Genomic DNA, 23,611 nt, shown 5'->3' with positions numbered 1-23,611 from the left:
ACCAAGATCTGCGCAGACGCGTAGACTAACCAATGAGAACACGGGACCGTATACACGCTAAGTGGAGGTAATTTGGACTTTACGCTCAGCGTACTAACGTCATGAATGTAGCCGGCTTCACGCTGCACAGAACGCATGCGTAGTGGGTGCTGCTTTTTATCAACAATAATTGGTTGCCTGACTGTCTGTCTGCGCGTGCTGCATTCCTATTGGCCAGCACGTACTGCACTGGGCGGAGTTGTGACCAGTTCTCTACTATACCAATCTTGTATATACTGCTGACCCAAAACCATATTTACTGTGTTAGCATGTAGAGGCATAGCCTTCTACTCAATGTTTAGTGTCCAGCCCCATTTCAGTAACTTGTTACCATAACAACCAAGCAACTAGCATGTACAGTAATGGCAGCCACAGGTTTTTTCTGACAGGTTCACTTTATTTTCTCACAGAATGGTGTCCAACACCAATAGAATACAATGTACAATATTATAAATCCTTTTTACAGTTTTTATATTTTTGCTATCAATGTCCAACCTATGGAAGCAAATAATACAACAATAACGTACCCATCTTATTCACATTCATCTTAATGTCAGTTTGTCGCTATGGACATAATACGGTCACCTACTGGTTGTTAAGGACAAAAGTCTTTTCTTTATTCACCCTGATAAAATATACCTCATAAGATGAAACACCAAGTTTTTCACCTAAAACAGTTTCTACAGGACTGGCAGTGCACAAAACGGCCACCTCATTCGTGAGGTATCCCGCCGGATGTTCCTGTGGTCAATGTTTTGGCACAGAACAAGGTAAAGGTTTGTCAATTTGTGTTATATACTATAGAAATTCATATTATACAGGCAGACAAGGCCATGACAGAACCACAACTGATGCCTATGACTTCTTTACCTCCCACAGACAGGAAGAGCCATTTTCTTTAAAGGTTAAAGGTCACAGGACCACAAACTAAAATGGAAGGTCATTTATTTGCACAAATGTTATATGGAAGTGGATGACAGGGCAACCCACCATGAAAAGCTACATTGGGCAGCCCAACCCATAGACAACAGGCAGAAATGTATTTATGCGGTAAAGTGCTCCAATGCTTTATCATATATACGTCCTATTGAACCATCATCATTTTGTGGTACTTTCCCTATTTCATCACTAAAACAGCAGGAATAAACAAAAAACAAAAACAGAAATATGCACATATAAACATCTTTTTTTTCTATATACAGAGGGCCCGTGCAGCACCAACAGTCCATGTTTCAGAATGCCATGCCTTGAAGTAACATGGCCGCCTTGTTCTCATGTATGAGGCAAAGGCTTGCATGAACACATTTTTAATATGGAGTCTCTGTTTGTCACACTTGCTTGTTGTTTTTTTTTTATTTGTTCTGTCATCAAAGTCTGCTTGTGAAGAAAACAGACGAATGGGGATCAGAGATATGAAGAGTCAGAGGCCATTTTGTATGGATATGAAGAGCGTGGTTCTGTGTCTGGTCGCTCATCCAATAGTCTCTTCTATAGCTTATCTGTACATTCAGAATTCATTTTGGCAGCTCCACACCTCCATGTGCTGGATATGAAAATTCTCCTCACAGAGTGGAGGGTTGTCAAAGGTCTCACAGTGCTCCGTCCGCCCGATGTGCAGATCTGCGTCAATGTTAAGGGCCTGACCCCCGCCGCCACCTGGAACACAAAAAGTGAATGTTAAGTGGGTGAATAGAAATCTTAATGTCAACGAAAGCAATATTCATGGTTCACTGGCACACATGCGATAACGTGCATTAACGTGTGCATTACTGTGCATTGTTTTAGAGTCATCCATTAATTAAAAGCAGCTGCCCAATGTACCAAAATCTGGACCTGCTGTTTTCTCGGGAGCACAGCAAAATGCATGTCAACTACAACTGGGTGCCATTTTGAGTGCATTGCACAAATTGTTTGTTCCTAACCTTCATCTCCCATTTTGGAGAACTGTCCACCTTAGCTTGCCCTGTGTTCCCGCCCAATTTGGAGTGCCCTGTGCTCCTGCTCACCCTGGCATGTCCATTGCTCCTGCCCACCTTGGAGTGCCCTGTTTTCCTGCTCACCTTGGCGTGTCTATTGCTCCTGCACACCTTGGCATGCTCTGTGCTTTTGCTCAACCTGACGTGCCCTGTGCTCCTGCACACCTAGGTGCGCCCTGTGTTCCCCCACACCTTGACGTGTCCCATCTTCCTGCCCACTTTGGTGTGCCCTGTCTTCTGGTCCAACATGGTACGCATTAGGCTTCCAACCATTTTAGTGTACTCTGGTATTCAACCCACTTTGGTATGCTATGTATTTCATTTTGCTCTGCCAACATAGGTTATAAGACATATATATGGATTTGCTGCCTCAAGTTTTAAAGGAGGACTCAAAAGAGGAGGTCATACCATGGGATTCCCCCAGAGAACGTGGAAGTCATTGGCTAGGTAACCCTCCACCACCTGCCAAACCCTTAAATATATAGTTTTTGGAGAACCGACTCTTGTTAACTCTGCTCGAGATCATAGGAAACACAGCTATACAAAAGAGAACTACAAAACCTCTACTGACTGGCATGTACTGATGCCCTCCATAATGATTACCAGCTATCTTACCTATGATAAAACCTTGGCTGTTTCCAGACATGAACATAGAGGCTGTTTTGGAAGGCAATTGGAAGTGCCGGACAGACAGGAATGGAGATAGCCGGCTTGAATTTCCTTCTATGGGGACAGACAGGAAGTTCGAAGCCTGAGAGGGGCTGCTGGGAGCAGAGCTCATCATGAGTGTTGTCGAGCACTGGAGGGGTGGAGTGAGACGAGCACCGTGGGAGTAAGATCGTGGTCTGGAACGTGGAGACGGTGGGGCCACCTTCGCCATCTCCGGCTTCTTCACCACAACCCATTCGTGCCTCTCCATCTCTGGACGGACCTGAGGATGGAAAAACATAAACCATTACATTAATATGTCTTCAAGGATAATTTACACAAATACAAAAAAAGATTCCATGGTTGGTAGAATCTGATCTTGTGGTTGTAAGAAACTTCTGGATAATACTGGCATCATTTAAACCTTCCTACTTCATTATAGAGAAAGCAAGGAGCAAGCAGTGGGTGCAACTGAGAATCCTTTACTACTTCATCTGGTATTTGTCACCAGTGAGCAAATTTTTTCAATGCTCCCATGATAGTCTCTCTTCTCCGGTCTGGGAGAACTAATAAATTAGGGTCATTGTATATGCAAAAATAATTTTACAGCCTGGGATGACTTACGCTAAACACAAAGCATTCCCCAGTGCCGAAAAAGGTGGCCACTTGTCCACAACATTTTCTCCTTTCATTCCAGTCAGTAGAAAGGTAAGCTCCACATACCTGAAAAATACAAAGATAACACATATACAAGAACATATCAAGGCATCAACATTAAATGATCCCATACACAACATTCACTTAAGATCTATTCACACCATTCCAACCCAGACAAGATGAGACCAAATTCCATACAGGTTTTCTGTGATGGGAACCAAACCAAGGACACCAGATGGCCCAATGCCCACACCTGCCGGCACAGTGCCCATCCCAATGCTGCTTTTCCATCAGAAGAATTTGCAAACATTTTAGCTAGTTTTAGATATTGTTGATTACCTCATTTGAAGTCGTCTTGATGAGCAATATGGTAGGTTCAAATCCTTCACAATGGGAATAAAACCTGCAATTAGATATACAAATATCATTTTATAAGATCGCATGAGCTTACAAGGCATCATAGAAGCATCAATGTGAGTCTACTGACATATACATGTTGTTGTATAGTGTTAATGTAACACTTCCAGGGTAATTACAGGCTCCTTCAGAAATATCAATGGAGCCACCTTTACTACAGCCACCATCTTGGAGATAGATACTGACTCAAAAAACAAAATTTCAAATCAAAGTGGACCTACTTACACCAACTACATTCAACTTATTCAACTATAATGTAAAGCAAAAAATGGGGAATATTTTCTATCAATTAGATGATTTCCAACTTGTACGACACAACAACATAAACATTGAAATTCATACAGAACACAAAAACTTTGCTCCAATTCCATTTTAGGGTTATAGGAGAACAATGATGTCTTAGATATTCCACTGACCTCTGTAAGCTGTAGCCATGTTCCAGTGTGGAGAACAACAGGACAGGGGGGTACAAAGAAAACCGTTCCGGTATCCATGACCAAACCATCCTCATTTCTTGTGCTGTGACGATTTCTGAGCTGAAATTGGAGACATCGACTGACATATGCACTGGTTGCCTGTAGAAAGGTAAAATTCTGTCATTGCAACATTATCAGATTTCTGGTATTGTTGAATAAATATATATAAATATATATATATATATATGGTCAACTTCTTCTACATCTTTGATAAACACCACTAACAACCCTGAGAGCAACTCACCTACACACATCCCCTCACCAACACCTTACTCCTGGGTTTTATTACTGTTGATATCCCTGTTGTAGTGATGCACCCTAAACTGGCTCGGTGACCATTATCACAAGGACATAAGCAATCCAAAGTATTGCAAAAGGTAACTTTCGAGTGGACTTTTCTGGTGACTCTCTTTTGGCAATCCCCAAACCCAAGTACAAAGAAACCTACAAAATCACAAAATAGGAAGAGAGAACCATGTACCATAGACAGAATATATTCCACGTACCTTGGCTTCATCACGGTGATGCCACTTTGGGACAAGGCTTTGCTGTTGGCCATGTGCAAGAGCCATATCTCTTTGTGGGTGAAAAGTCGAATGCTGAAAGCTTTGTCCAACAGCTTTTCTATGCAAATATATAGGGAGATGTTCTTCACAAACTCTTGAATGTCAGACCTGATGTCCTGTCCTACATAATCAATGTGGAGTTTGTACTGTTTGAGCAGGGCTAGAGCCACCCGATAAAGAACTTTATTGCCCTCAAGGAGAAAAACATCAAAAACCCTAATGGCGTACTCAAAGGGTAAGTCACCAAAGATCCACGATTGCCAGTCTGAGAAGACCTCTGACGAATTTTCACAGTGAGTGGTGATGAACTTATGACCAGCTTGGCAATATTTCTTGGCCAAGTCACCAAAGGTCATGTTTGATGCTTCACTGGACAAGAAGCTTTGTTCAATGTAAGTCTTGTGTGGATCAATGCAAGAGATGAGACGGCAAGTCTTCTCAAAACACTCTGCTTCGTCTTCACTGAAATGCAACAAGAGAGCCACGATTGCTGGCAGGGAGGGGGAATAGGTGATGTCTGGATACTGGTTGCTGATACAGATCAGTACCTTCTTTACAGCTGTCTCTCCTCTAGCATTGAGGCAGTACATGGGCATAAGACAACCATCCACAAACTCTGGTAAAGGATGGTCATCTGGGCCACCATGACCAAAAAGTCTTTCGGCTACACTATGGTATACTGTGGCATTAGGTGTGACTATCCGACAGATGATGTTTTTGATGATTTTGTTGTAGGCCTCTGCTCTCGAGGTTCGATGGCCAGCCCAAGTGCCCTCTCTTGCCATCCTCTTTAGTTCCTTTGCAGAGAAGGGGATTTCCACAGGTGAAGGACTCCTCTTCTGAGGCATGGTGAGGAACTGATCCCAGTCCACGAAGTGTCCACAGTCAGCATAGGAGGAGGTGTCAATTTTCCAGGCATTGTCATCTGGGGTAACAATGATGGGAGGGTAAAAAGAGTCAACCATACCTGTTCAAAGAAAACGAGAAATAAACATAACATAAATAAACATAAACATAACATAACATGCACTTTTGGGTGTTCAATGTGTGGTGGCTCAGGGTCTTGTAGTTTCAATCAGAATGCCATGTGACAGGGTGGGAAAGATAGTTGTCACCAGGACTGATGGAGTCTAAATAGGGACCTTCATGGCATGATACACCAATGGCTGTACAACAGTTGGGTTTAGCCCCTATTTATTGTGTGATTTTCTTTGTTCTTTCAGTCATATCTATCAATGGCTGGACAGAATTGGTTAAAAGTCGCTATGTGTACAGCCAGCAAATGTGCCCTTGTTTACCCTGCTGCAGGGAGGAAGGCGTGACCTTTGGAAAAAGCCCAGAGACACAGATGAAAAATTATCATGGTAAGGAGAAAAATAAGTCATGCTTGTGTATTTCTCACAACAAAGCAAACTGTCTGTTTACAGTAAATGAATGAACCGGCCTTGTTTTTACTCATGGTGTGTAGGATGAATAATATGAATCACATATGTGAGCTCTACACAATCCAATTTACACTTCGATTTTGGGGCATCGAGTGTCAGTGCATCATTGTTCTGAGACTGCCCAGTGTTAAAATGTCATTGTTTTGGAACCCCAAATAATACTTCAGTGTTATTCTAGGACTCAAATGTCAGTGTAATATTGTTTTGAGACTCCAAAATGTCTGGTAATGTTTTGGAACCCTGAATATTACTTTGTGATTGTTCTTTGACCCTCATTGTTTTGGAACCCCACATGTCTCCTTGTTCTAGGACTGGTTCTGAGACTCCCAATTACTTATCAGTATTCTGGGGACAAATGTTCTGAGACTCCCAGAGTGCAATTGTTTTGGAAACCCCAATTTCATTTTAACACTATTCTGTCATTATCAGTCTGTTATTGTTTTTTTTGGGACCCAGAGTGTCAGTGTGTCATTGCCCCGAGACTCCTAAATATTAGGGCGCCATTGTTTTTGAAACCCAAATATTACTTTGTAATTATTCTGGGATCCAAATGACAGTATGCTATCATTTTGTTATTTGAGGCACAAATGTTCTGGGACCCCAAGTGTCCGTGTGTCTTTATTCTGAGAGCCATTGTTTTGGAACACCCAATATTACCTTTTAATTGTTGCGGGTAACTGAGTGTGTCATTGTTTGGAACCCCCCCCCCCCCCCATCTCCTTGTTCTAAGACTACCAAATACTTTATCAATATTCTGGGCGCAAATGTTCTGAGACCTCAAGTGTTAGAAAGCCACTGTTTTGGAAACCCAATTAGTACTTTGTAATTTTTCCCAAATCTCAGTGTGCTATCATTGTGAGACTCCAAAACATCAGTGTATTCTTTTGGAACCCCAGATAATACCTTGTGATTGTTCTGGGACCCCGAGTCTCCACATCAAAAGGTGATTATTCCCAGGTTGAAAAATATTAAAATAACTTTTGAGAAACTAAATATAATGACGCTAACACCAGGTACACACACCATGTAAGCAGTCCAGGTATGTACACAAGGCATTTGTATTCTCTATCAGAAACATTTTGTACTCTTATCTTGTCATGTAAAAACATTACATCATTCATGAACATACACCATAGTAATGTAAACAGATTGACATAATACATGTAGGTCAGTTTCCTTTACCATTCTAAAAGACCTGCAGCACTCACATACCTGGCACACCCAGGGGACACTTTTAGGTGGATGAAAATTGAGATTTTTGGACTGCATTAAAATTGGTAAACCCCACAGAACCTCAAATATATTAACAGCATACAGACTCCATGAGGGTAGGACCTTGGGAATCCTGTGCCAAATACATATAAAGTTATCATTCTAAGAGTCAAGACTTTACAAATGTTTCTAAACAACAATTTCTTTTGTATCTTTCTGACACTGTAAATTGTATTTTGTTTCCTTTGTTTCTTAGATCTGTACCTTTTTGTCGGTTAAATATGCCATTATAGCATTTTAATATATCTGGTTGACAAATAAAAACATAAAATCCAAACAAAAGAAAAAAAAATCTATTGATTCTGCCAGAAAGTTTGTGATTTACTAACTTTCCTTACTTTGGGGTTGCTTTACGGAAGGAATATTGGCTGTTCACATAGCAAAGTGAATGACCTGCAAGGGATACTTCACTTACCTTAGAAAATGAGATCAACCATCCAGTCATATGCATGGTAACATCCCAATTTTTAGATTTCCTTTAACGTGATTGGGTATTCTTTGAAAAGTGAATTTCCAGCATATTCACTAAGCACTAAGCTAAAGCAATTACCTCATGCAATGTCAGAGAAGCTTACAATCTAATACAGGGAGACTTCTGTTTCTATTGCAGTTAATGTCATTTAAAAAGATGTGGGCAAATCTGTCATCTTGCCAAGGACCCCATTCTACCTTACCCTAAAATGTAAAGGGTTTTCTTCATTAAAAAATATATGAAATATATTGTTTTCTTACTGAATATGATGTTACCAGGGCTCACCACAACGCTCCAAGTCACTGTCGGGTGCAATCAATGCCCAGGAGATGCCGGTTTTTCTTTGTCCTGCTCTCACCTGTCACCTAATATAAAGGGCAACAAGTAAAGTCCCACCTCCAGGTGCCGCCACACCTGCCCACACCTTCCTGCCTAGCCCAACTGGAAAGCTGAGCAGTGTTTTTGTTTTGGCAAAAATCCTCTGGAGATAGTAAATAGGAGAAGAGTTTTCTTCCGTGCTTCGAGAGGATGACAACTGTTACTTTTCAAGGACAAAACACTCAAGAATGTTGTAGTCAAATTCCACCTTCATATTTTTCCAATCATGTGCAATAAGTGAAAACACAGACGAATGAGTCACTTTCTGAACTTTGTCTGAAATGTTTTCAAATCTGTTTTGTTTATTGGTCACAAGCATGTCAGATCAGAAACACTTCAAGGTACAAATCTGAATTGGAAAGTATTTTTCCATATTAGTATTTTTTAATGTATCCAAACCCACCTGTCCTAGGGTGACAATGCTCACTGATTATACTCTAGGGATAAGAAGGTTGTCACCAGGGTCTCATTTGTACTGTTTTCCCCCTAGGCCTGGCAGGGTAATAGAGAAAGAGAGAGAAGAGTGAAAAAGTGGAGAGAAAAAAAAAGAGAACGAGAAAGTGGAGAGAGAAAAAAAAGAGAACGAGAAAGTAGACAGAGAAAAAAAAGAGAACGAGAAAGTGGAGAGAGAAAAAAAGGGAGCGAGAAAGTGGAGAGAGAGGGAGAGAGAAATAAAGAGAGAGAACGGGGGGGAGAGCATGAGAAAGTGGGGAAAGGAAAGAGAGAAATAAATAAAAGGGGAGCGAGAGAGAGCGAGAAAGAGAGAGAAGAGCGAAAAAGAGAGAGAGCGTGAAAGTAGATAAAGAAAGAAAGAAAAAGAGAGAATGAGAAAGTTAAGAGAGAGAGAAAAAGAAAGCGAGAAAGTGGAGAGAGAAAAAGTCTAGAGAGAGGGAGAGAGAGAGAAAGCGGAGAGAGAGCATGAGAAAGGGGGGAAAGGAAAGTGAGAATGAAATAAAAGGAGATAAAAAAAAAAAAAAGAGTGAAATGTAGAGCAGCTCCGAGCTGATACAGATATAAGCAGTCTATGCCTGAACAGTGCAGTTGGAAGGTCTGAATGGCCATGGTCTGGGTGGCCTATTCAAAAAATCTGGTTGTCATTCTACAACAGGCAGTGTTTTAGGACTACAGAATAACAAAACACCCTTTCTCTCTTCTTCATAACAAAGGGAAGAGGTATTCTGTAGTCTGTGGGCAATGCTGGAAACAATGGGCCTGATTTATTAAAGTTCTCCAAGGCTGGAGGAGATACACTTTCATCAGTCGAGCTGGGTGATTCAGCAAACCTAAAATGGATTTAATCAAAGTAATTTGCTATTTGCTAACAAATGTTTTAAATCCTGGACCAGATGCATTCCAGGTTTGATGGATCACCCAGCTTCACTGATGAAAGTTTATCCCCTTTTTATAAACCAGGCCCAATGTAATGAATATTGTTCACAGGACAATACTGATCTCCACCAGAATCTTTTGGTATTGTTTGTACTTTCCATACACTTCCGGTTTAACAAATTGTACCGATCTCTCACTGATCAGTATTAGCAAATAACAAATCAGATAAACATCTTTAAAGCTGTTTATGGTCCAAATATTATGCTGTAAATTTCCAGCACTGTAAATGAAAAACATTTCATTTGCTCTGTGCATTGGGTATGATAAACCATCCCCATGTTTAACTTTTTTCATGAAATACCATTTTTGTCTTTTTTTAATACTTCCCACTATCTCAGTGCTGCTGATCTTCGTTATCTCATTACAAAGTAGGCAACACATTGTTGCTCTGGACTGGCTTTCCGATATTGGAAATGATGGATCATGTCTGTGCAATGTTTGTCTGAGTGGCCAGGGAGCCATGTGATGGACACCATGCAGGTTTACAACTGGGAGATAGTCCATTAGTTTCCAAAGTTGTATCCAGTGCAGTCAGTAAAAGATCTTGTTAGCCCCATGCCCCATCTTTCAGGAGGAAATATTTTAAAGCATTTCCATAGAAATGTATTTAAAGACCATCTAAAACTAAAGTCTGGAAGAGGACAGTGGTGCAGCAATTTCCCTGCAGAGCAAACAGCGTTGTCACTATATCACAGGAATTAGAAAAAAAACAGATCCACCTGCAGGCTCAATAGGTTTTGTTCAGAGTTCCACCTTAAACGCCAACAGACTTTTTGTTTTTTATTATACATCATTTGTGCCGTGTAACCGTTTTGTTTCCTTTTAGCACTACAATAAGTAAACGATGAAAGAAAAGCAATAAAGGAGGAACAATGGCAACATTATATTCAGCAATTGCAAATAAATCTAACATCCAGGTAGAGGAACCTGCCAGGAAGTTCAGGGACAATTAACAGCTGGTGAAATACAAAGGTATCGCAGTTCAGGATGAGCAGTGTGATAAGTGACTCCAAATGCAAGATGAGCTTCTGCTCGGATGGCTTTCAGGAAGCCAATATTTCCGTGCTCTGAAATGAATTGACCAGAAGAATGAATGAGATTTGGAGGCAAACAATTTGGCCAAAACAGTTCTTGGTTCAGTGTCTCTTTTTTTTAAGAAGATTCACCCACTATTTGTGTCCATTATCACCCAATCAATTGGTAGGAAAACAAATGAAAATTTTACAAGGAGGGGTAAGGGTTCGCAGGGTCCCCTTCCATCAGGGATGATGCACTCAACAGTATGAAGATAACATGGCGAACTTATAGGGTCAAATGTATACCAGAAGTAACATGTGAAGAGAACACCAATGTGTGAAGAGTCCTTTCTTCAAGCTTCTCTAAGCATTATCCAAAAGAATCATCAGAGGCCTGCTATCCAAAAGTTGAATTCAATGTGAGGGCACCTCAACGAGACATGGAAGCGTGTAGTACTATGATCCAAATTTAACATTATGAACTGGGAGTTCCACGTTACAGCACAATTGCTCAGTTGCTCAACTTCGGCCACCAAATGGATCTTCCTGTAGACCACTGAGCGTTTGTCCCATGGTCCTTTGAAGCAAAGTTCGCCTACTTTTCTGATGTGACCACATGCCTGTCCTTTACTTTCTCCATCTCTGGGGTCCCCCCCCCGTGACTTATTTATAGCATTGCTACACCCAGACACGATTCCATAATCTCATAATAACCTGTGCCCAATTATGGTACATTCTTCTCAAAGATGGTGCACGGAACTTATACAAAAGGGGACTGAAGTCTTCTGTATGGTTGCCTCTAGTGCTGGCATTATCTTACAGCTATGTAGAAGAAACTTTGGGATCTGCACCTTGGCAGTTCTGATGGCATGGGGTGGGAGATAATATTCTATGGATGTGATATTGAAAGCCTCTTTGTGACTTACAGAATCAGAATCCAGCCATCATAAGCTGCACCTTTTCTCTACCATGGAGCTTCTTTGGGTGGACAGGAAGAAGGAAAACTATCGACAATGTGCAAAGGAGGGTAATTAGACAGCAATGAGCAAATCTCCAGATCTTCAGATATCCGGACATCCTAGATAGACAGGCCAATTTAATTTTTAGAAAGGGATAACCATAGTCAGCGGCTACTCCCCAAGCTGAAATGCAGTTTTGGCCACAGTACTTTTTCTGTGGGATCGGACCAGCCAGGGTAGCCTCCCTCAATGTCCATCAATGAGCCTTTGGTACCCATATCTCACCAGATAGCCCATTTTTGGAAAGTACTAACCAGTTGCATTCTAAAAACACCCTACAAGAGCTGCCATTTTGGAGATGCTCTGAGCCATTATTCGGCCATCACAGTTCGTCCCTTGTCAAATCTGCTCAGATTCCAACATCTCACCTTCAAAATTTCAGTTCCCGGCCTCATATTTCCTACTCGTCCTTAGGGGTCATTGTAACTTGATCACCAATGTTATCATTTGATCGGTCAGTGGTTCTGATTGGCCAATCAGTGTTTATATTTTGGCTCTGGTTGATATTTGGTTGATGTTGATTCTTTTCCCCGAATTTTTTTATTTTGGTTTAACTTGTTATTTTGCTCTTTTTCTTGAATGACCTGATTTTTTTGTTGTAGAAAAATTCTATATATCCAGGTGAAAGTGTACTTAGATCAAACCTCTATTGCTAAATTCTATTTTTACCTTTAACTTTCTCTTTTCTTTGTTTTCTGTTCGAGTTTTTTGTGAACGCAAGAGTTAATTTTCATCATAACCAAGGAAGTCATTCTTGTAAAAACAACAAGCGCCCACCTTGTTTGTTGTGTAAATGGCCCGCAGTGGCTGTAGTGACACATGATCCGGCCTTACCTCTCTGACCTTCACGTCTAGGCATTGACGTTAAGTGGAAATTTGCTAAAAATATGAGTCATGTGATCGAATCAGGTTAAGGTAACTGATAGCAATAACAAGACGTTACAGGACCACAATGTTTGATGAGGACAAGACCCGCTGTTGTGTATACTCACTGGTTGTGTTGATGTTTCCCTGCAGTGTTGCGTGTTACAGTTATTACAGAGCATAAATCTGAAGCATTTCAACAACACAGACACACCCGGAACCTAAAGTGGGGCAATTTTTCCTAAACAAGAATTTAAATGAAGTTTTAGCAAAAACACCGATTCCTTTCTTCCTTCTTCCTTCCTTTCTAAATGAAGTTCTGTTTTGTTCCTCAAAACATCAAAAAGTTCTGTTTTGTTCCTCAAAACATCTTCATAGACCTGGTCTGCCGGCTTCGTAATTTCTGTCATGGTTGGGATTGCATTTGGGTGCCAATGAGGTGATGAACATCTCAGCAGCTTAGGAACAAATGGCAACTTTGTCCTGGAACTGGTACAACTCCCAAAAGTCTGTCAATGGCAACCTCAATCTCTGTAAAGAAACCCTGGTGCTTTGACTGCATATCTTTCTATCTTTCATCATTCTTTATATCCACCTTCCAGCAACCCCTTCAATAAACCAGCCCTTCTGCCTTCCCTTCAGGAAATCTGCCCTCCAGCCTCTCCTTCATTAAATCTGCCCTCAGTCTTCTCCTAATAAAATCTACTTTCCAGCCTTTCCTTCACTGGCCCTGGCCCTGATACACTTTTAGAAGTGAAGCTGGGTGATCCAAAAAACATGGAATGGGTTTTTTTAAATAATTTGCTATTTGCCACCAAACGTTTTGATTCCTGGACCAGATTCATTTCAGGTTTGCTGGAACACCCAGCTTCACTTCTGAAAGTGTATACTTTAATAAATCAGGGCCATTAAATCTGCCCTCGGGCATTCCCTTCAATAAATCCGCCCTTCTGCCTTCCCTTCATCATTCTCTTCATTAAATCTGCCCTTGGGGCTTTCCTTCATTAAATATTCCCTCCAGCCTCCCCTTTATCAAATCTGCCCCCAGTCTTCTCCTAATAAAATTTGCCCTCTGGCATTCCTTTTATTAATCTTGCCCTCCAGCCTTTCCTTCTTAAAATCTGTCCTCCAGCCCCCCCTTTATCAAATCCACTCCCAGTCTTCTCCTAATAAAATCAGTCCTCTTTCCTCCCCTTTATCAAATCTGCTCCCGACCCTACCCTTCATTAAATTTGCCCTTCAACCTTTCCTCAATAAAATCTGACCTCCTACCTTCCCTTTAGTCATGCACAGTTCAATCAGCTCCTCTCCTGCACTGCAACTGCTTTCTTTAGTTTCACTTCACACTAACCTCACTCTCCGAATGCACATTAGAAACTGCAACAATTCAGACAGAGCTCCGCCTCAATTCCTGGCTGGGGGACATCCATCATCTAGCCCCTCCCTCCCCGCCTGACTGTCCCTGGCCCCATATCTTTCATTGGATTTCCCTTCACAATGTACATTAGAAGCTCCAAACATAGGAAATCTCACAAAACGGTTAAATATTAGTTTAGCACCTTTTCTGCTTTTTGTGGGTTGTAGTTCCAATCCATCTATTTAGGTGGTGGGGGGTTTTGTGAGAGCAGACTCACTGAAGCCAGTCCGCTATTCGATCAAATGAAGCTTGCAAAAATGAGATATTTACAAGACATCTAGATCCTCCACTGTATAATCTAAGCAATAGGAACCTGGCAGGGGTTCTACCAATTCCTTACTCCATCCCCCAAAATGGCTTTTGCTACACTATAAGAGCTTAGGTTTACACTTATATCTGAAGTATTTGAATGGTATAAATCTAGTTACCTTCCATATCTAAGCACACAATAACATCTATTCCTTGCAGGCTGCACTGTACAGAATTTTAGCTTCGCGTTCCGGATAAGTTTGTCCCTCTGGCCACGCCGTTCGTCACGTGATACAAACAGAAAGTGTCGCCTCTGTGTGCATCAGCTGAGCGATGGCTCCGGATCCCTGGTGGGTAAACTATTGATAAAAGCTTGTTTAGGAAAGGGGGTAATGCAAGGGAGGGTGCTGTCGGGCGGGGGGGCTCCCACTGATTCTGGGGAGCCTCCTTGGCTGACAAGCCATGCTGGGTGCAGTTGTCCTTTTAGCTGGATAGTCAGGTGAAGCCTTCACCTCAGTTTTATGGCTGACAGCATCTAAAATCAGTTTCCAGAGATGTCTTACTTGTTAGTAAGCACGTGATGTGCCCCCCAACTAATAAAAATGTGATATAGTTGGTCTGACCTTCCTTTATTAATGGGCAAAATGACAGGTTCTCTTGAAAGCCTTTGGCGCACTCACCTTCTGGTATTTAGAGCCGACAATCGAATCCCTATGTCAGAGCTTACACAGCAATAATGACTTCCCCTCACCCACACAATAGCAATCGGGACTGGTGATTGGTTCCTGAATACCAGGTGGGTCATCTGATGAAGCGGGAAACAGGCCACATGATTCCTCTCCCCAATACTCAGGTCTGCGGGGGGGGGGTTAAGAGAAGTAAAGTGACGGGTTCTCTTTAAATCCCAATTTAAACCACAAATCCCAGCATGCCTTCTAGTGAACCAACTATTTGTGGGCTGCCTGGTTCTGCCTTGAATAGGGGAGCTGTTGAATGGTGATTGTTTTTTCGGTGAGTTTAAAGTCCCAGATTCCAACATGGTCATCTTATCCGGTCCTCCGAGCAGCTACAGGCCATGTTTTCCAGATTTCCAGGTGGAGTTTAGCTGTTCAAAGGTATTGTGATTGCTGTATCACCTGTGAGCTTGTCAGCTTGTCAGAGAACAGCAGCAGACAGGAAATCGGTGAGAAATCATAGGGGCCCTGGAATGATGCCACAACATTGACATCTCAGGGTCCCAGAGTGGGGGGCAATGTCTCAGAACAATACCAAACTTACACTTGGGACTCCAGATTATTAGGGAACTAAAACTTGGGGTATCAGAACCATGCAATGACACTTTTTGGGAAGGGAGACAAATTCTAGAAATAATTTGTATGTGAAAATATGGTGCCGCACAGTGTGGAAAAGTGACTCCCTACAAATCTCCCCTTTAACATAATATGTACAGATATTTAGGAAAGGGCTGAGAAGTGATAGCGAGTTCTCCCAAGTTCTTTCAGCTTCTATTGTTGGGAGCAATTTAGAAGCGAAAAGATGCTATCTGATTGGCTGCTTTTGATTGGATTTTTTTATTAAGACTTCATGTTTTACATTGGATTAAAAGTTAACTGATTGGCTGCTTCATCATCAGATTTCCTACCACCATAGTTTCCAGTGCATTACAGGTTCTCTTTAATGTGACCCAATCACCAGGCTGTCATCTCATTGTGAATGATAATCACGTAAAAAGGAAAAACCCTACAAGTGGTGACAGGGTCTCTTTATGGCTAAGCGTGTTCTCCTCGGCCTCAGGTAACACCGCATCCCAGGGTTGCTTTGTGATTTTTGGCTGCACCTCTTCCTTCTGTTATGTACACAAGGCCTGACCCAAGAAGTCGCTACCTACACAGCCAATTTGCTTTCCTGTGATTTACTCCACGCCGTCACGAGAGGGCCTATATTGTTTTCATATCACCAGGAATTGGCGCCAGCAAGCGCCCTGAAAATAGCTTTCCATGAAATAGAATTTGGAGGAATTGTTTTTGATTTTGGTTTGGCGTCGGCCAGGTAGTTGGGTATTAAATCAGAACTAAACCCTGGGGATACTCAGCTGTCCCCGTTTCGAACAAATTGGTTTCCTTTTGTTGTTCGTTGTATGCGTGGTTTTTGCCCCGCACTTGGTGACACCACATATGGTGCAGGATGGGGGACAGAAGCCTTGGTAGGCGGGACGGCACCTCTGGCCATCTTTATTATTCTGTGTGTATTGATTTGTTTATAATTGATTGTTTTTTATATTCCTGGATGCAGGTTATCAATATACGATGACACCTACCACCTTGCCCAGGAGATCGCTGAGAAAATCCACGAGAGGGAGCGATACCTGAGGAATGGACAGAATCCGGCCAGGGTAAGGAGAATGGAGTGAAGGATGAATGTTGCCAAAATAAAAAAAAAGTATTCTGGTTACAGGAATCTATAATAATTCACTACCAAGGGTGACAACGCTGGTATGCGATCTCACTGACTCGTTCTGTCACAGGAAGTGGCCCACAATGATTGGAAGAGATTTTCTACTTCCTAGGACAGCACTTGTCCATCCTCATTGAGATCGCACAGCAGCGTTGTCACCCTGGCCACACACACCTTCTGCGAAACAGCTACACCATTGTGACAACCACAATGTGTAACAGCATGGCTGGTCGTAGCCTCCACCAAGTGACAACGCTATTAGGAGAGGAGGGCACAGTAGTAGGTAGAGGGCAGAGTATTGTCACTGCATTACAGGAAGTGAGTAATTGAAGACCCTCATGGCGGGATCAGCAAAGCTGGAGATTTAAAAATAACCTTTTAATGATCTATTACTGTTTTGTGGCCGCACGCACAATGTTTCCGATCCGGATGGAGTTTGTTTTGGAGGAACACACGCCTCTATAATTACCATTGCAGCCCTTTGTATAGCAAACATTTGCTAATCAATTCTTAGTCTCTATGTTTTTTCCCTTTATTTTCTTTCTATAATAAGATTCGGAAAATGTAAACACAATTATCATTTCAGCAGCTGCAGCTGACGTATGTGAACCTGCTCAGATTAAAGCCCCACTCTCCCTGTAGCCACCCCAACTGTAGGTTTTGCTTTTTTTTTTTTTTTTTTAAATGCCTCTTTAGGTGGATTCAGACTGGTCACATGACCTGCCAAGTCTTCTTACTACTCAACATTTATCAAGGATTAGGGGGTCCTCTGCTGATGCAATTCCAAGATGAATGAAAGAAGGGTGACACCTCTTTAGTGGGAGGAGCCATGACTCTACATTCATAGCCTGACATCTGTTTCAGCTGAGCGCCTTACATCCTAGAAAACTGAGGACATCTTGTGGTAAATAGGAAGTGTTCCAGGGGAAAGCACCAGGTAAATATTGTGGTGTAACTTTTCTTTTCTTGGCTGCTTTTATCAATTCTTAAATACAGGTTCCTCTTGAGACTTTTTTTCACTGTCCTGGAACAAGTGTGTTTGTGAAGTCCGGACACCTCATATACAGATCTTCAGTCTAGAAAATAATCAGCAACACTCAGGGTAACCAGTTTAGCCAGCCTTAGTACAGATCAAGCTGCATCAGAGGAAGACATGATAAGCCTGTAATTGCGGTGTAAACAAACCAGGAAGGCTGCCCTGACAAGTGAAATGTCTCTCTCCCTCTGAACATGATATGATCCCTCTGAACACGATATGTCAATATGGCTGCCTCTACCATTACTGTACTGTGAAATTAGGGGTTAATTTGTGATTAACATCATCCGATCTTGCACCTGCAGAGTGCAAGTTTGGGTGACGTGAGCCCGGAAGAAAGAAGGTTGACGCGCCGGAAAGGAGGGAAACCAAGTCCAGGGGCTAGGGGGGTGTTCTGCAATGTTTGTGTGGTGTTGGCTGCAGTCACATTGTGAAGAACTTTCTGCCATACTAATAGAAGAACAACTTTAGTGAAGCTGTAACCCTTCACTCCCCATGGCTTGTACTCCTCTTCCATTTCCCCCTCAGGACAGTGAAATGACTTACCAGGTGTGATGGTAAATGTGACTCCTCTTACTCCAACAGTTCAGTGTTTAAAAAAGCCAATTGTCAAGCACTACCCCAAGGGGGCGCCAGATATTTTTTGCTCTCTATATACTCTCACTAGGGCAAGTTGGGGGTACCACTGGCTTTTTCTCTTGGTGGTTGATAACCTTAGAGAAGCAGCAGGTGGGGAACCATTATTTGAACCTTATGCTTTGGTTTCCTAAACTCCAGGCCAATGGCTAATTATGCCTTGGAGCACATAGATAACACTGCCAGGTGTGCAGTTCAATGCAAGCAGTGTTCCAGGTACCCCTGCTACAAGGCACATCCAGGTCCCAGACCTCCAGTGCAAAACAGCAATACAGCTTGGTAAAGAACCACCCTGCCCCCCTGCTGGTTGGGCAGTAAAAGTGCAGAAAAAGGTTGCCCTCTTCTTCTCTGTTCTGTAACTATTTAGACAATGTTAACTTCTCAATAAAAAAGCAATTATTTCCTGATTACCTCACAACCCCCTCCCTCCCCCAGAGGATAACAGGAACTGAAAATAATGACAGGATTTGTGTACTTCAATCTGGATTTGTTTACAAAATGAATTTCCTATTTTGTGTTTTTTATATAATTTTTTTTGTATTTCTTCTGTAAAGCAGTAATTCTTCACCTGCAGCATTCTAAGTAATGTCAGTGTATTACTTCCTGGTAATAATTCTCTTGGAGGTAGGCCCCAGGGGCTATTAAACACAAAAGTCTAGGCAATGTCACTAACTCTTTAGTTATAGGTAAAGCAGTGATTCTGTGTCTGTTTATCGTGACACGGCAGGTCCTCTTTATCAGGAGCGTTTGGTGAGCTCTCTATTCTATTTTCATCTCTTGTTCTAGTCGCAGCTAATTGACTGAATAGCTGCACTTTGCAGGCACAAAGTCCCCATCTCCAGGTCTTGCTGCTACTGTAAACATCAACCTGCAATGTTTGTGGTGACAACAATTAGCCCCCTGTCCTGCCGCAGCAACCAGGTTCAATCACTGGTCATTTCCAGAGAAGAGCACAGATTTTTTATTTTTTATTTTTTTTTTTACAATTTAATCACTTTTTGTGTTATCCAGTTCAGAGCTTGTGTTGTTACATATTGATGTGACTGGTGTCACTATGCTTTTTAGACTGGGGCAGCTATCTATCAGCCAGGCCTATTGCTAATTTTACACTCCACTGACCAATCCGATTGATATTGTACTTGGTAATTGGCCAATCAGAAGTCCCAAAATGCGTGTCCGAAATTCTGCTGTTTTCCAGGATATGTGCTCTGAGAAATAAAGAAATAGAAATAATTTGATATGTGCTTGTTGTGATTGTCAACCAAACACAGATGTATTAGCACAATATAGACATATCAGACAAAATCAGAAAAGTTATATAAACCTAAAATCTGTATTTCAGTTTGCCATCATGCTGCTTTGTTTCTTGCCTGGAGATCCTGCCAGTAACTTCACTTCCTGTTGCAAACTGACATCACTAACTCTGTTGTCCTTTAACAAGCTGAAGTGTTGTCAGGTTGTCATGTGACTTTCTTTAGTTGACCATTGGGCTCCGGTTTATCACATGCTGGTATGGAGTATTGACTCTTTGTTGTGCTGTGTTAGAAAAAAAAACCTTTTTTTATTGGTTTTGTGCTTTTATTTTATTTTTTATTTTAAAATGACAGAAAATGGATTCTCTTATTGTCCCTTTCTCTCTTCCCGCAGATTACAGTGACCATTCGCTCTTTCATGAAAAAGCTGAACGAGCGTATCTCGCAGCTAAGAGATTCCCTCTTGAGATCGGTGTCCACACGTCAGATGTATCCTTCCTGTACCTGCCTGGGGCTTCACCAGACCAAAATGTCTGACATGGCAGGTTCTTTACTTTTATGGGAAATAAAATCCCAAAATTGGTGACCGCAGTAAATGTACAGAGACTGTTTTGTACGTAGCCAGCAATCATACCAATATCACTAAGCTATTGTGATCGTGGTTTGTTATATTAATGATTACTTTCATCAGTGAGAGCCAATGAAAGTTGAAGATGACAGTCACATGATCTTTGTAAAGATCATTGTTCCATATTTGATTCGATAGATCTGGTCCATTTATAAAACTATAAATCTGACATTCTCTAAAACATTCTTTGCTTAGAGAATCAGTTACTGCTATTGAAATGCACAGATCTGGAAGATTCTCCACCAGGGAATGTTTCCCTGAATGTCAGAGTCACTGCTTTTAAAAGGCCCCTATTAGACCATCTTTAGGGCAATGGTCCAAGATGGCCTTCAAATGTGACTAATACAAGGGTTGGGTCCAACCATATAAAACTGCAGGGGATGCTTGCAGACTACCTTCTTCTGTAAGCACCTCTACTACTACTACAACCCTTCTGTGTGATTTCACTTCAAAACGAACAATGTTGTCACTCTGTTAACTGAGGTGAGAAGGAAATACATTTGCTGGCAGGTTTAGGTTTTAAAAGAATGCTACAAAATGAGAATCAGGAAAACATATATGCTCATGCTTTTTGTGTTTAACAGCCCCTGGGGCCTGCAGCTAATGTTTGCCATGAGAAGTAATTACCCTGCAACAAATTTTATTAAAAAACTTAACTTACAGTCTCTATAGCACCCAGCTGGAAGGAGACCGAAGGCAGCATCTCCTCGATGAGCTCTGGACCAAAGAACGTCAGTTTCAGATGTCCCTGTCCAGCGGGGAAGCCGAGCCCGACCTGATCAGGTGAGAAGTTTCCCATTGCAGGAGATTGTTCTGCATTCGGTCTTTGGTCTTTATTGTTACCCAAATCCCATCAGTTGGGAAGTTTACCTGCGGCGTTGTGCCCAGAATGCATTCCTGGCCCACATGCTGCTTCAGACGCCACAAGCAAGGGCATTCTTTAGTTACAGAAAGAAACTGATTCACCAGGGTATGGCGGTTGCCATTTGATCAAGTGGCTGTTTATTTTCAGCGGTGAGAGCTTAATAAATACCAGTGAAATGGCTAACCATTGCTTTGGCAAAAAGAAGAAAAAAGGGTTAAATTGTTTATTAGCAGATCCTTAATGCTAATTTTTAAAAGCTGAAATTGGATTTGCAATGGTAGTGGCTGATCTGTAATCTTCACTTACTGTTGGTGGGATTACAGAAGAAAAGCTTGGGATGGGATCCATTACAGTGCCATTCACCAGTAGTTCCATGATAACACAGGAGGCAGAGCAGTGACACAGATTTCACAGGCTCTGAAATGTGTCCTGACCCCTCGTTATCCTATCCATCTGTGTAGGTGGTCACAAGAGTACATATATTACTCACAGCAGTTATTTGGAAAAGTAAATGTTTAACCATTATTCTCCTAATAAAGACTCGTTCATGCTGATGTATTATGGTAACACATGGTAAATGGAGCGTTTCACAGCACATCACAATGCTATGTGCATTGCAACATCATTCATTAGGAATGCTGCTATTGTAGTCACTGACATTACAGAAATGACCTATGTAAACCCTAACAACCAACTCTTTTTATTTGATCCCTTTTGCTCTTTTGATGTAATAATAAAATAATTTATGATAAATGCAAAAATATACCCATTGATATTGTTAAAAATCCCAACAGCTGTTAACTTCTTGAGCGCCCTGCCTGTATCAGCACTTTGATATCAGTTGTGTAGCCTTTACTTGGGGTGACATTGCATTCAATACAGAACAGTGAGTGAACGTTGTTATTCGAGGAAGGGAAAACAAATACAGCCACTACATCTAGAGACTAGTAACTAGTATTATATTACATTTGTGGTAATGGGTTTGGATTTCCTCAAAACATATAGGTTCAAATAAAACGTTTGTAGCCCTATAAAATACCTTACAGACGAATGCCCACCTACCTTCCTTCTGTGGTGCTTGTGTCCTTCATTCACCTTGCACCTTTCCTGGGACTTCATTACTCCAATGTCATGTAAGATTACTGTGTAGGAGGCTAAATGTTTCCCAATTGTGAATGTAAATCTTGGATCAGATTGAGCTAATTGGGCAATTGGGTGGGGAAGGGGTACCTTGAAATAGGGTTTTTAAAGGGTGTGGGGTGTCTTCACCAGCCTGGCCATAACTACATGCTTCTTTGATATTAGAACATAAAGCACCTGATCCAGCGGATCAGTTTGACAGCCTTGGAAGTGGTATGTTGGTGATGACAGCAGTTGTACTATTTTTTGCACTGTTGTGCTCCTCTACGCACATGAATTGCTTATCCATCGGGGTATGTGTCAGAATGTGGGGCATTTGCAAACTAAACATGGGGACTGGGAAATTAACATTGACTACAGCAGCCTTACTCAACCTTTTTAACATGTTGGAAACTTTGAGATAGCTTTTATGTCCAAGGTAACCCTTGCCAATATATATGATTTGTCCAAATAGATCATTGGTGTCAATGGCAAATGACCTGAGAGGTTCAAATTGCTCAAGGAACACCTGGTTGATAATCAATGTATTACAGCAACAAACCCGTTTCTTCCCTCTTTACTTTCCCAACTGCCCTAAAAACTTAAAGGGGAGATGCTAATTGGCTGTTGACTTTGCGGAGACTTTAAGTTCTTTCCTTGCAGGGTGCACTCAGTGGCGTAATTGTGCACTCAGTGGCTTTTATTTTACAACCTTATGCAATCATGTGCGTTGCTTAGTGTTTTTGTGATGACCTCAGATACAGGAACAGAACTGATGCACCGGCAAATCTGTTCCATGACTAACACAAGAGTAGGTAGAGTGACAACACAGCTTACCGTCCATTGTACTTAAACGATACTTTGCCTACTTTCCGACTATAAATGGTGAGAGGCTGGATGAAGCCACTTGTAGTGGGTCAGTGAACATTATATGAAGGGTTTGTTGTCACTGACAATATTACACATAGTGGAGCAGCCAGAACTGGAAACATCCTTCAATGGTGAGATAACATATTCCCACACACAGTTCACTTCCCGCCAGTATGTCTAGATTTCCAAAGAAGCCACTTAAAGTGTACTTGTTGCAAACATTACAATTTGTTTATGTAGTCACTCTGAGAGCTTTGATTCATGATGCTATTAGCAGCCCAACTTCAGCCATGATCGCAGAGAGATGCTTTACCTGCCAGGTACCCCTACCTTCCTTTATCAATGTTGCAAACGATCCCATACCCCCCAAGTGTCCTAAAATGTCCCGCTAGGCCAGGGGTCAGCAACCTTTACTATCAAAAGAGCCATTTTGCCTCCTCTTCCACTAAA

The 23,611-nt window shown here is 41.7% G+C and overlaps 2 protein-coding genes across 3 annotated transcripts in view; one reads left to right on the top strand and one right to left on the bottom strand.

Annotated features, from left to right (window-relative positions):
• Positions 1-415: 415 nt before the first annotated feature.
• On the bottom strand, positions 416-8,440 carry LOC140325623 (TBC1 domain family member 24-like). 2 transcript variants are annotated; one of them, XM_072403562.1, is made up of 7 exons: positions 8,229-8,440; positions 4,720-5,746; positions 4,154-4,312; positions 3,660-3,723; positions 3,288-3,386; positions 2,631-2,946; positions 416-1,695 (listed from the first exon to the last, which is right to left on the bottom strand). In XM_072403562.1, exons 2-7 carry the CDS (start codon positions 5,742-5,744, stop codon positions 1,547-1,549), a joined length of 1,812 nt encoding a protein of 603 aa, XP_072259663.1. In that variant the 5' UTR covers positions 5,745-5,746; positions 8,229-8,440; the 3' UTR covers positions 416-1,546. The 2 variants fall into 2 exon arrangements, with proteins under 2 accessions (XP_072259663.1, XP_072259664.1); XM_072403563.1 differs by lacking the exon at positions 8,229-8,440 and adding an exon at positions 7,912-8,189.
• A 6,113-nt stretch (positions 8,441-14,553) lies between these two features.
• Positions 14,554-23,611, top strand: part of STX8 (syntaxin 8) — a 102,115-nt gene continuing 93,057 nt past the window's right edge. Inside the window, exons 1-4 of the mRNA XM_072403561.1 lie at positions 14,554-14,650; positions 16,593-16,692; positions 20,074-20,168; positions 20,980-21,090. Coding sequence (XP_072259662.1) covers positions 14,634-14,650; positions 16,593-16,692; positions 20,074-20,168; positions 20,980-21,090 — 323 coding nt within the window. The 5' untranslated portion in view covers positions 14,554-14,633. The remainder of the gene's footprint in view (positions 14,651-16,592; positions 16,693-20,073; positions 20,169-20,979; positions 21,091-23,611) is intronic.

Source organism: Pyxicephalus adspersus, chromosome 3, assembly GCF_032062135.1.
Source record: "Pyxicephalus adspersus chromosome 3, UCB_Pads_2.0, whole genome shotgun sequence".
Classification (NCBI taxonomy): domain Eukaryota; kingdom Metazoa; phylum Chordata; class Amphibia; order Anura; family Pyxicephalidae; genus Pyxicephalus; species Pyxicephalus adspersus.
The sequence above is the reverse complement of the archived record's forward strand: the minus strand, read 5'-3'. Positions and strand labels throughout refer to the sequence as shown.

Bases quoted from the DNA above. Each gene is read 5' to 3' on its own strand.
- LOC140325623 (XM_072403562.1), bottom strand. From the start codon at position 5,744: ATGGTTGACTCTTTTTACCCTCCCATCATTGTTACCCCAGATGACAAT. The intron at 2,947-3,287 runs GTAAGTCATCCC...TTCCATCCTCAG, and splicing joins GGGAATGCTTTGTGTTTAGC to GTCCGTCCAGAGATGGAGAG. The intron at 1,696-2,630 runs GTAAGATAGCTG...TTTGTGTTCCAG, and splicing joins CAGCCAAGGTTTTATCATAG to GTGGCGGCGGGGGTCAGGCC.